This window comes from Terrapene carolina, unplaced genomic scaffold (assembly GCF_002925995.2).
Source record: "Terrapene carolina triunguis isolate 2854851 unplaced genomic scaffold, T_m_triunguis-2.0 Scaffold96, whole genome shotgun sequence".
In the NCBI taxonomy this organism is placed as follows: Eukaryota; Metazoa; Chordata; order Testudines; family Emydidae; genus Terrapene; species Terrapene triunguis.
In genome coordinates this window covers 74,268,101-74,281,329 of record NW_020664447.1, presented here as the reverse complement: position 1 = coordinate 74,281,329, position 13,229 = coordinate 74,268,101, and the positions used below count along the sequence as shown (strand labels likewise).

The following is a 13,229-nucleotide window of genomic DNA, read 5'->3' as shown; positions in this document are numbered from 1 at the left end:
TGCACAGTGTCATTGGCAGAGTGTTGAGGTCTGGCAGCTCTGATCTTTGGGGCTGTGTCCTGGAGTTGGTTCCCAAAGAACTTCCTTTTGGACCCCAGTTTATATAGTGAAATTTGAGTCCTGTTTAGCTATACCTTAACCAATCATTGTACTAAAATTTTACTAACCAATCCTAACATAGTGTAACAAAAATCTTTAACCAATCATATCCCACTACCCTAATTAACTTACACCTAGCAAAATTAATTATACAGCAGACAGAAACAATTAAAGAACCAGACAGACTATACAGGCAAACAATAGGGAATTGGGGGCCATAATGACAAAACAATAAATCAATGAGGAGTTCACAACCACAACTATTGATAAGTGATTTCTTGACAGACAGAATGCTATCAAACGAAGTTTTCTTTAACCATCTTAAGATCTGTTTTTTTATCTGGTGATAGTGGGTGCCATTAGGACGGGTTCTCCTTTTTAGCTGCCTGATATTACATTGTTTTAATGTAATTTAGATGGAATGTGAGGATGTGACTTCCTATTTCTTAGCTAATGGCTGTTGCTTGGGTGCTCTTTTACTCTGGCTGCAGACAAAGGCCTTAGGCTTTACAATATGGCTGCAGACCTTCTAGGAACAGCTGCTGGCCTGCACCCAGACCAGCCTCATTGTTAGGAAACTAATGAGCCCAGTTGCACTGTCATAGAATGGATGGAGTAGCCACAGTCCCTGACTGGCTGCTGCTTTAGCAGACCTGCTTAAATGCTTGGCCCCCAGAGTCAAGCAGGAGCTGCTTAATACGTACCATGCATCTTACAACTTGCTCCAGTTTGCTTCCAGACCCTGCTCTTGCTCTGTTCTAGCCCCTGTTCCTTGTAACAGGCGCGGACTCACCCCTGCGGCGCCTCCTGCTTGTCTCTCAGGGAATTAGCTCGACCCAGCCTCCGGAGCGCCCTCTGTGGGCCGGTGATCTGCCTTGCTGTCTACTTCTGGGCCCCGTGTCCCTCCCAGGACCCCGGTGCCCCTTGCTCGGGGTGCTGCACCCTGGCAGTACCCACACGCTAGGTCTCCCCTCCCAGGGGAACCCCCACCCGCTAACCCTACCTTGCCTCAGCACTAGGCCACTGCCAGTCACCATCTAGCCCCCACTCCCTGGGGCAGACTGCAGTATAGGCCACTCATCACTGGCAAGGAGGGTTTGGACCTGCTGCCTTGGTCTAGCCCTGGGCTGCCCTCTACAACCCCCAGTACCTCCTGGCCTAACACTAGGCCACAGCCGGGGGCTTTCCAGGCTGGAGCTCCCCAGCTCTTCAGCCTTTCCCCAGCCCTGCTCCACCCAGGTACTCTACTCTAGTTCCCTGCAGCCAGGCCCTTCTCTCTCTGCACTCAGAGAGAGGTTGTTGGGCGCCTGGCTGCCCTGGCCTTTATAGGGCCAGCTGGGCTCTGATTGGGGCGTGGCCCAGCTGCAGCTACTTCCCCCAGTCAGCCCAGGGTGTTCTCTCTCACCCCCCATCCTTTCCAAGGGCTGTTTTTAAACCCCTCAGAGCAGGAGCGGGTGACCACCCCACTACATTCCTCTCCAGCCTCAGATATCTCGCTTCAATCCCCAGCTTTGCCTCTGGCTCTTGCTCTGGCATTTGGCTTCTGTCCCTCCGGTACTGACCCTGGGCTTGTTCCTGGACTCTGCCCATCCTGGACCCAGATCTAACCAGTTGGCCAAACTCTTATTTCAAACACTAGGGCTGATCGCCCATGTCCTGGCTGGCTATAGCTTGAGCAGCCTAATACAAAGGCGAGGGGCCCACTATTACGTTCTGGGATGCAACTCAGACTGGTGAAGAGTTGTCACCTCTTACCCTACTGCCCTTAAGTGCCTTAAAGTTTTGCTTCTGTAGCCTCTTCCTGCGACACCCACAGTCACCAACAAGCATGCTCTTTATGTCTATGTATGGGCAGCCTTGTTCCAATGCTTTGGATTCAGGAGCCTACCTGCAATAGCACAGACTTCCACTGGTCTCCACCAGTCTTGGATAACAACTGGTATGGTGACTCCACACTCTCCCAAGCGTTGAATTTCCTCCAAAATAGGTGTTCTGAAATGTCCAGCCCTGTCCTGGAACAATCAGAGAAACGTTACAATCAGAGGAACTGGATACAGCATTCCAGCTGCAGTCGCACCAGTGTCCAATACAAAAATATAATAACCCCTCTAGTTCTACTTGAATCTATCTTTTTAAGTATGTATGTAGCCCATTTGGTCACAGCGTCACAGTGGGAGCTCAGGTTCAGCTGATTGTCCACCATGACCCCCAGATCTTTTTCAGTAACTGTCTCCCAGGACAGAATCCTCCATCCTCTAGGTATGACCTACACTCCTTGTTCCTACATATTTACCTTTACATTTACATTTAGCTGTATTAAAATGCATATTGTTTGCTTCAACCGAGCTTACCTAGTAATCAACTTTACTCTCTATCTCTGAACTATCCTCTTCGTTATTCACCATTCCTCCAATTTTTGTGTCATCTCCAAACTTTATTAGTGATGATTTTATGTTTTCTTCCAGATCATTGATAAAAATGTTATTTAGCTTAGGGCCAGGAACCAATTCCCTACTGGACCCCCCTAGGAACATGCTTGCTCTGTGATTATTCCCCATTTAGAAATTACATTTTGAGACCTGTTAGCAGTTTATAATCCATATAATGTGCATCATGTTAATTTTATATTGTTCTAGCTTTTTCATCTAAATGTCATGCAGTACCAAGTCGAACACCTTATAAGAGTCTAAGTATATTATATCAACACTATTACCTTTATCAACCAAACTTGTAATCTCATCAACAAAAGATATAAAGTTAGTTTGACAAGATCTATTGTCCATAAAGCCATGCTAATTAGCATTAATTGTATTACCTTCCTTTAATTCTTTATTAGTCAAGCCATGTATTAGCCTGTCCATTATCATGCCTGGGATCAATGTCAGATTGAAAGGCTATTATTAACCAGGTCATCCCATGTATGAGTTTTAAATACTGGCACATTAGCTTTCTACTGGTCTTCTGGAACTTCCCCACTGTTCTAAGACTCATTGATATTCAACATTAATGGTCCAGGAAGCTCCTCTGCCAGCTCTTTTAAAATTCTTAGATGCACGGTACTGGACCTACTGATTTAAAATTTTATAATTTTAGTAGCTGCTGTCTAACATCCTCCTGAGAAACTAGTGGAGTGGAAAGAGTGTTATCATCATCATGTGACATAACTACATCATCTGCTTCCCCATGACCCACAATACAGAACATAAAGATTTATTGAAGACATCTGCCTTTTCTGCATTTTATTGGTAAATTCTACAGTTTCCATCTACAAATGGACAAATACCATTCTCAGGTTTCTTTCTGTTCCAAAGATACTTAACAAATTCTTTCTGATCCTCCTTAACTATGCTGGCAACAGATTTCTCCTTGTGTCCTTTGGCTTCCCTTCTAAATGTTTTTTTTACAATTTCAAGCTTCTGATTTATATTCATTACTATCAACTTCCCCTGGTCCATGGTTGATTTGATTTTCCTTCCTTCATTCCATGGCCCATTTTTTGCCTCTAGAATCATAGACATTTCCAATGCTGTGCTGTCATTGGCTTCCCACCCCGATTGCACTTTCCGATCCTCTCTGCTGGGAGTTAATGCTGAGCCAAACAGCAGTGTAACTGTGGGGTTTTGCTAGCAAGTGTTAGTCTCTCTCCAAGAGACGCACTGCGTAGATCAGCTCTTCCTAGGCACACATGCCCCTCTTTCTATTGGTGCTCTAATCGTGAAGTCTTTCCATACAGAGGTTTCCACAGGTGGGGTGAGGCAAGCAAACAGCACAGTCACCAGTACCCTCCATGTGGCCCCCTACTACCTTCTTCCATAGGTTTTGGCTCTATTCTCCACCATGTGGGTGAACAGCGGGCATTTGACCCTCCATGCCAGAAAAGCAGTTTCATCACTGTTTGCTCTGCATCCTTGCTAATAACTTCTATTTGCTCTGTTTAATGTTTAATAGTGGACACTCAGCTTAATAATGTTAAGGCAATATAAATAAAAGGCGAGGAGCTGTGCAGATTAGATGCATCCAGCAGGATCCTTCTGATTGTACTGTAAGTACTGCCATATTTTTTCAAAAGAGGCTTTGAACTCATATTAGCTGTGTGAAATGCAGTTGATTGTATGGGATTTCATTCAAATATGGGTGACTTTGTTCACTATACCTGTTACAATTTATCCTGTGAGTGGAGCCTTTCTTAAGACCCCAATGAGCCAGCAGAAATTGGTGCGCTAGTGGAAACGGTCTTTGAATGAAGGCATTTTTAAAAAAAATTATTGGGAAAATTTGGGACTAGATTAATCTAGTGTGTTAAGATATGGCCTGAGTACATCAAAAATGTGTGGGATTTCCTAGAATGTGTTAGCCGACACTAGAGCTGTGGAAACTGGGATTTTCCCTTCTGCAGAAAATTCTGACATTCAAAAAAAATCGTTCTGAATCAGAACAAAAAGTCAAAAGTTTGAATTTTCCCATGAAACAAAGTTTTCCTCCCCACGAAAAAATTATTTTTCGTCATCTGAAATGTTTAATTTTGATAAAATTAAAAGATTTTGTTTCCGTTTTGACTTTTTGGTATTAGTTTCTTTTATATTGTTTTTATTTTACCTTATATTGTTTTATAAAATAATATGAACATAAAAGAAAATACAAAACAATTTTAAAAGCATAAAAGAAAAGAAAACAAATGCAAAATATAAATATAGAATAGAATAGAAATTTTAAAAATACTTTTGATTTCTTCTCTAAATGAAACTTCATTAGAGTTGACATAACCCTTTGGAACGTTTCTATTTTGATGAATCAGCATTTTCTAGTGGAAAAATGTTCCATCCAAAAATTTTCAACCAGCTCTAGCAAACACATTTTAACATGATTTAAAACTCTAGCATTAATGAAGCAAGTTGGTCTTTAGCACATGCTAGCTGCTTGAGTTGAAGCCTAACGGGAAACCTGTTACCTAGGGACAGATAGAGTCAGAAAAAAGAAGGGACAGCATAAAAAACAAAAAAGGGCAAATCTCTAAGTTTTTGACACGTGAAGAACATTTAGAGCTGATTTATTCCTGTTATTATGACGCTACAGAAAGCTCAGGACCATTTGATATCCCCTTTTGCTAAAGGTCACCAAATTACAGTACTGAAAGTCAGGGATAGGTGACTTAGTTTTGATGTGCCAGACGGGGCTCTTCCCTATAAACTTTTTCCAGCTTTAGATAGCGGGCCATATTGTCATTTGGATCCAGATTATACTGCAACACATTGAAGTGTGTGCATGTGTCGTGGAGTGTGTGGGGGGGACTATCAAGGAACTAGTTCCAGTTCCTGATCGTTGCTGTCAAGCCCCAGCAGAAGTTATAGCTGCAAAAGTACTGCTCCAATTTGTGCCATGGGCATAAGGTCCCTAATTCATCTTACAGCAGCAGAGGAACATCATAGTGGATCTCCATCCTGCTAAAATCTCTCCCAGCCTACTCTCATTCCACCCTCTTTCATAACTTCCTCCCTCAACAAAACACTTCTACTCTAAGGTGGGGGATCTCTGAGTGGCACAAAGAGGATGGTGCTAAGTGAAGAATCCAGCCCAGAGTCTTCTTCTACCACCCCTCCTTTTTCCTTTCTCTGATTCCCAACATGGCCTGCGCTCCCAACCCCTGTGACTCTCTGGTCAGCCCCACTCCCTTTCCCCCCATAATCTCCCAGTTGGCTGGAGGGAGGTGGACTTGCCATAAGGAGAGAGATAAAAATAACCATTGGATCACAAATAGCACAGGGAAGGAGGAAACATTTCCATGACTAATGACTATTCCATTCTTTTGTTTTTCAAGGGAATAGTTCCAAAGGAAAATGAAGTCCATCCTCTGCCTGTGTGTGTTACTTGTTGGGCTTCAGGCTGTTGTCTTGTCTCATCACGTACCTGACCACCACAGTGACCAGGATGGTCAGACAGATATTAAACCCCCACAGCAGCCTAGTCTGGTTGGAGGCAATGTCGTAACTGAAAACAGGTCCTTTCTCCGAGTAGTTCCTAGCAATGCTGACTTTGCATTTAGATTCTACAAGCAGATTAAATCAGAAGCAGCTGACAAGAACATTTTCTTCTCTCCTCTGAGCATCTCCACTGCCTTTGCAATGCTGACGTTAGGTGCCAAGTCAACCACTCTGAGTCAAATTCACAAAGGACTCTCCTTTAACCTGACAGAGATTGAGGAGAGGGAGATACATGAAGGTTTTCATCATCTCATCCAGATGTTAAACCGTCCTGACAATGAGATCCAGCTGAATATGGGAAATGCCCTTTTTATAGATGATCAACTGAAACTACTAGAGAAGTTTTTGGAAGATGTCAAAACTCTGTATGAGTCTGAAGCTTTTCTAAGTAACTTCCAGAATTCTGCAGCGGCTGAGAAACAGATCAATGATTACATAGAGAATAAAACCCACGGGAAAATTGCCAACTTGGTGAAGGGTCTTGATTCGCTCACTGTAATGGTTCTTGTCAACTATATTTTCTTTAAAGGTAAGATGTTCTACAGATGGGTACACGTAGCACATACAAGCTATGGAATTCTGATAGTGGTCTAAGACAAATAAACTGCTTTTTTGTCAACTGCTTATTAGGTCTATGAGATTACCCAACTTCAGACTGATGCCTTGTTAACTTTTTTAAGTATTTCCCCGAAAGTTACAGTCATCCTAATTGGAAATTTTGGTTATAATTAAGCACCTAAATCAAGGGCACTAGAACCTTTGTAGAAGGGGGGCGGGAAGGCCAAAGTGGATTCCTGTGGCCCTTCTCCCCCAATCCCACACTCCCTCATGGCCCTAATCCCCTCCTCACATAGCACCCCCCGGGCCTCTGACACTTTTAATTCTGCTCCCTCTGACAGACCCATGTCTCGAGACTTAGACTGCGAGGAGTAAGTAGAAGAAATTTAGGTTACATGAAAAAGAAGTTGGATTTATTAACTAATCTGGAGCTCTATCAGATTGAGGGGCCTCAGTTTAACAGCACAGAAAGTTATAATACTTGGTCACTATTCTTTTCTCAAAGCTACAGATTTAAAGAAAACCACAGTATCAGTTCATTTCACTTGTTTGACTTTCATCAGGACTACTGTTAATCAGTATAAAATCTCATCCACCAGAGATGCTGCATGCTATTGAAATTTTCTGGCTAACCAGCCACAGGGCAAATGTCCCATTTTTCAAACGAGCTTGCAGTTGACTTAAACTTCAAATACAGAGTTGTTACATTTAAATTAGTCTGATATACGTTAGAAATTTCTCTTTCCCAGTATATTCAATGGCATTCTTTCTTTTTGTCATCAGCTCATTGGGAAAATCCTTTCAGTAATTTGTTCACCAAGGAAGACGACTTTTTTGTGGATGCAAAAACATCTGTCAAAGTTAATATGATGAACAGTGACAAAAGGTATAACACACACCATGATGAGGAGCTGTCTTGCTGGGTGGTTGAAATCCCATACAAAGGAAATGCTGCTGCGCTATTTATTCTGCCTGATGAAGGGAAAATGGAGCAGGTGGAGGATGCTCTGTTGAAAGAAACTGTGTCTAAATGGACAAAATCACTTCAAGAAAGGTAACCATTTAACTACTACTATGCCTATGTATGTTTGCTGTAAAATAGGCTAGAACTGGAAATGAAGACAAAATATTACATTCAAGGCTAGGCTGTGCCTGTAGGTACAGCCCTGGGTGCTGGGCAGCACATTGCATGCTGCCCTAAGGGAGAGCTCTGGAAGAATTAGTGCCTCAGACACACACCTCTGAAGCATAATGCCTCCCAGAATGCCCGTCTTGCTTCAGCTGTTTTGGCTAGAGAGCTGGCTGGAACATAGAGGTGCAAAGCCATTCCTCTGCCCTTTCAGCACCCCTCTGTGATGGAATGCAGCCGTGTTCACACCCTACACACTATTGTAATAATCTTTGTACAAAACATGCCTTGTGAAGTATCATTTGAAAACTAATGACTTTCTGTAAATTATATCACTGTTAAATCTAGGTAGCAAGATTCTATGTAAAGTTATGAATTCCCCCTGAATGATGTTGGTAGGACATGTTCAAACCCACATAGCCCCTATTAGGCGGGAGTGGTTAAGCAGGTCTATCTTGAATAAAGGAATGTGGGTTTACCTCAATTTACATATAACTTGTACATAAAGTCCTTGAGACAGCAAGAGAGAGACAAGGCAAACCTGCATTTCAGCATTCACATGGGAGAAGGAAGAGCACGGGGCCACCTTCAGCCCCCCAGACTCCCATGGCTTTCTTTACTGCTTAAATAAACTTTGCTGTGAGGCGTAAGCCTCAGAAGAATCCACTTCAAAGAGAGACTGGACTATAAAAGTGAGGGGCAAAAAACCAGGGATTCTTTCTCTCTCCCTTTTCATCTCTCTCTCTTTCACCTAAGGAGACAAAAGAAACCAGCCCTTTGGACTTTGGGGGCAGATCCTGACTTAAGTGTTTGGTCAGTGATGTTGCTGGGAAAATGTGACAAGGATTTTACCTTGAATCAAGTCCAGTTTGTTAAGTTTAGTTACTAGAAAGCATTTTCTCTTTCTTTCTGACTTTCGTGCCTTATTCTTGTACTCACTTCAAATCTCTCTTTGTAGTTAAATAAAGTGGTTTCATTCTTTAATCAAAACTAACCCCGTGTTGCATTCAAACTGAATGATTTGGGTAACTCCATTTAGAGAGCAAACTGTTGGAGATTGTTCCCTTACAGCAGCAACAGACCTAATATATCTGAACTGTCCAGGAGGGGGGTGGACAGTGCAGAACACACATTTTTGGTGGTAAATGGAGGACTACAAGTGTGCGTCACTCTGCAAGTAGTAACCTAGGCTGCTGGAAGCCAGAGTGTGTCTGGTGTGCTGCTGACAGGCTGCCAGAGTCAGAGTTGCTGGATCAGGGCTGTGGCTCTACACAGACGCTCCGAGTGTGACCTGCATGCTGGCAGGCTGACTGTGAGAGACCCCAGTTGGAAGCTACAACAGCAAAGCATTGTGAGGCACCCAAGGTGGCAGGGCAGGGGTAACAGAACCCCTCACTGGTCTGAATTGCACCCCGGAATGTGATGCTCTCCCAGTCCAATTGCTTCAGGGAGCCAGGGGGAAGAATCTCCAACGTAGCCCATGCAATCCCCTGGAAACTCTGATGGGAGTACCCCTGCTATGCCACACAAGGTGAGGAAATCCCTACTTCTCCTGCATTCACCTGAGCTGCTGTGTTAGAGGTAGGGACAATCCAGCCCTATATAAGATAATGCACTTTACTAGTCTCTATATTGGATCAACTAATCCAAACAATAGTTTTCTAAAACCAGCACAGTGGCCACATGTAGCTAAACAAAAATAAAACTCATGGAATTGTAATTTTGCTGTCCATTTCATCCCCCACCTGTAAAATGGGACAATAATATTTACTTCCCAAACTGGGGCATTGTGAGGCAACTTCATTGGTAGCTGAGATCCTTGAGTGGTATACATTACCCAGCTGCAAAGGTTTAAGTATCCACCCATTTGACAATAGTTTAGCAGAGTTTTGTGTTTCTTTTTGAACAGAAAAATCTACCTGTACATTCCAATATTCTCTGTATCTGGTACCTATGATGTCAAAGATCTGTTTGAGAAAATGGGTGTGATCGATGTGTTCACTGGCAAAGCTGATCTCTCTGGAATCACTGGGCACTCTAACCTGAAGGTGTCTAAAGTAAGTTTGTAGAATACAGATGGTGCTAAATGGATTTGTCTGTTATTTTCTTTTGAAATGACCCATTCCTGCTTCCAGTCAGGTCACTGGTAAGATGCTCAGCCAGCACGGACAGGTGAGACAATGCTGCAGCATAAGGAGGACAGACCCACAGATTAGCACTTAGTCTTTCCTCAAATTAAGCATTAATTTGCTTACTATAATTAATACAAAGGCTCTCCGAGCTTACTTGACCTTTTGGAATGTCCTGTAGAAGTCAGTACTATCAGGGAGGGAAAAGGACAAAAGGACAGGGAAAAATACAATTGTAACTATTGTTAACATAAAATAATTAATATGTAAAATGGTATGGCAAGAGTTTGCAAATAGGGAGGCTTATTCTATGATAGGTATTTATATGACCCCTCATTACCGTAGTAGCTAAGTGTCTCATAATTTTTAATGTACAATACCCCTGTGAAGTAGGGATTTACACCTATTTCAAAGATGAGAAATGAAGCACAAAGAGGCTGAGTGACTTGCTCCAGGGCACACAGGAGGTCTGTGGCACCATCCTTCCCAATACTCTTTCACTTACTGAATAGTGCCTTATACAGTGAGTTGGCAGATTGAGCATGGACTATGGTGTCACAGAGTAAGTATCAGAATTTCACCATGAATCAGTAGAAGGAAATAAGAAAAACAAGGTTGATGAGGTAATATCTTTTATCAAACCAACTTCTGCTGGTGGAGGAGGAAAGCTTTCAAGTTTGACGTAGCTCTGCCTCAGGTCTGGATAAGGTCCAGACAAGGTTGGACAAATTCAAGGTGGGACAAATTAAGCATAACGGTACACACATGCTGTAGGAGACCACTTAAAATGAAGTGAGTAATTAAGGGCTAGCAAGCAGCAGTGTGTGTTAGAAACTGTTGTAATGAGGCAGGTATACTATATATTGTAATAGACATGCGTAGGACCCATGGATCTTGAAATTATAAAAAAAAAAAAGACAAGAACACCTTTTCCCCCGTGGGCAAACACAAAGGGATCACTCCATATCTGACCTCTCAGCCCTCATGCTCAAAGGAAACCTGCCCAACACCTTCAAAAGACAAGCCTGGGAAATTAAATTCATAAGTTTGCTGGATATAAGAACTATGGACTTACAGATGAATTGAGCAATAAAATCAATGTAACACTTTGAACACACCCTGCTGCTTGCTTCCCCTTAATTGCCCACTTCATTTTAAGTGGTCTGCTACAGCATATGTATGTATTTATGCTTAACAATCTCTCCCACCTTGTATTTAGCTGTGACACTCTGGTTACCTTCTCCAGACCTGACAAAGAGCTCTGTGGAGTTCAAAAGCTTGTCCCTTCCACCAGCAGAAGTTGGTCCAATAAATGCTATTTACCTCACCTGCCTTAACAACGAGGAGTCTAGTGGTACCTTAGAGACTAACAAATTTATTTGGGCATAAGCTTTCATGGGCTAAAACCCACTTCATCAGATGCATGGAGTGAAAAATACAGTAAGCAGTATATATATTACAGCAACTGAAAAGATGGGAGTTGCCTTACTAAGTGGGGGCTCAGTGCTAACGAGGCCAGTTCAATCAAGGTGGAAGTGGCCTATTCTCAACAGCTGACAGGGAGGGGTGAATATCAACAGAGGGAAAATTACTTTTTGTAGTGACCCAGCCACTCCCAGTCTCTATTCAGGCCTAATTTGATGGTGTCCAGTTTGCAAATTAATTCCAGCTCTGCAGTTTCTCGTTGAAGTCTGTTTTTGAAGATTTCTGTTGAAGAATTGCCACTTTTAAGTCTGTTATTGAGCGTCCAGGGAGATTGAAGTGCTTTCCTACTAGTTTTTGAATGTTACAATACTTGATGTCTGATTTCTGTCCATTTATTCTTTTGCATAGAGACTGTCCGTAAAGACTCCCATCTTTTCATGTGCTGTAATATATATACTGCTTACAGTATTCTTCACTCCATGCATCCAATAAAGTGGGTTTTAGCCCACGAAAGCTTATGCCCAAATAAATCTGTTAGTCTCTAAGGTGCCACAAGGACTCCTCGTTGTTTTGCTGATATAGACTAACACGGCTACCACTCTGAAACCTCTCACCTGCCTTGTCTCTCTCATATCCTGGGATGAACAAAGCTACAACTGCAAACAATATAAGGAAATGTAATTTGAGTTGCATTAAGGAGAACAAAGTGAGTGTTAGTTCTTAGAGGAGCTCCAAAGAGTAAAATAAATTGGTTCACATTTGCACTGTGAAATACCAATTCACTGTACCCAAGAGAGAAATGTATTAGGCAAAGGTACACCAGGGAGGTCACTTATCTAGCTCCTTTCCCTCCTATGTTGCTTGTCACCATTCATCTTGAATTGTCTTCTGTTTTCTGCTGCAAAGTAACTCTCTGATGCATAAAGGTACTAGAGTTTGTTTGTGATGATGAGACAATTCTTCTATAATGTTAAACAATTAATTAAGGGAGTCCCCCTCTTTGTGGATGAGCGAACAAGGGATTTGATACATGCAGTTTAATCTATTCATATTGTTGTGCCTGACCCTTCCAAAGATTCATAGGCAAAATGCCTATTGAAATCAAAGATAGTTTTGCCTGGGTTGGGAATGTAGGGTTGGGTTATGTTTTGTGTTGGCATCCTGTACTCATCCTGTTCTTCTTTCTTAACAGCTGTGGTTTAAATATAAGCAAGTTCGTCTCCAGCTGTTGCTCCCTGTTTTATGCTTACACTGTGATCTTTACTTTATTTCCTTATAGGCTCTTCACAAGGCCGTGGTCGATGTTAATGAGAATGGTACCGAGGCTGCAGCAGTCACTGTCGTGGAAATTACATTAACGTCTCTTCCCATCCCTAGTCCTCCTACCGTTAAGTTCAACCGGCCTTTCCTGATGCTGATTATTGATAAAACCACCCGCAGCATCCTCTTCATGGGGAAAATCATAAATCCTAAAGAAAAATAATTGTCCGGTCACTGTACATGTCCCAGTGCTTCGAAGGAGTTGTTTTTAAATGCCCAGGAGTATGTGCACTTACCACAGACCACTTGGTGCCAGTGACTGTAACTAAATTGCAATTGACATAAATTCCAAACAAATAAAACATGAGTGTGGTAACTCCTTGCCTACAAACAAACAGCCTGGTATTTCTGTGAATTGGGCATGTATTAGTAAACGTCTCAGGTAAATGTGAAAGAAAGTCCTTGTAACTAGGTGACCAGATAGCAAGGGTGAAAAATCGGAATGGGGTGCTGGTAATAGGTGCCTATATAAGAAAAAGCCCCCAAAATTGGGACAATCCCTATAAAATTGGAACATCTGGTCACCCTACTTGTAGCTGATGCTGATAATAACTAGTGGGGGCTGCAGAGCACAGGATACCCTCCCCCCTA

At 42.4% G+C, this 13,229-nt stretch overlaps 1 protein-coding gene across 1 annotated transcript; it reads left to right on the top strand.

Moving 5' to 3' along the window:
- Window positions 1–4,038: 4,038 nt before the first annotated feature.
- On the top strand, window positions 4,039–12,973 carry LOC112104664 (alpha-1-antitrypsin-like). Its single transcript, XM_024197126.2, has 5 exons — window positions 4,039–4,141; window positions 5,915–6,606; window positions 7,419–7,689; window positions 9,674–9,821; window positions 12,598–12,973. Exons 2-5 carry the CDS (start codon window positions 5,934–5,936, stop codon window positions 12,799–12,801), a joined length of 1,296 nt encoding a protein of 431 aa, XP_024052894.1. The 5' UTR covers window positions 4,039–4,141; window positions 5,915–5,933; the 3' UTR covers window positions 12,802–12,973.
- The last annotated feature ends 256 nt before the right edge of the window (window positions 12,974–13,229 follow it).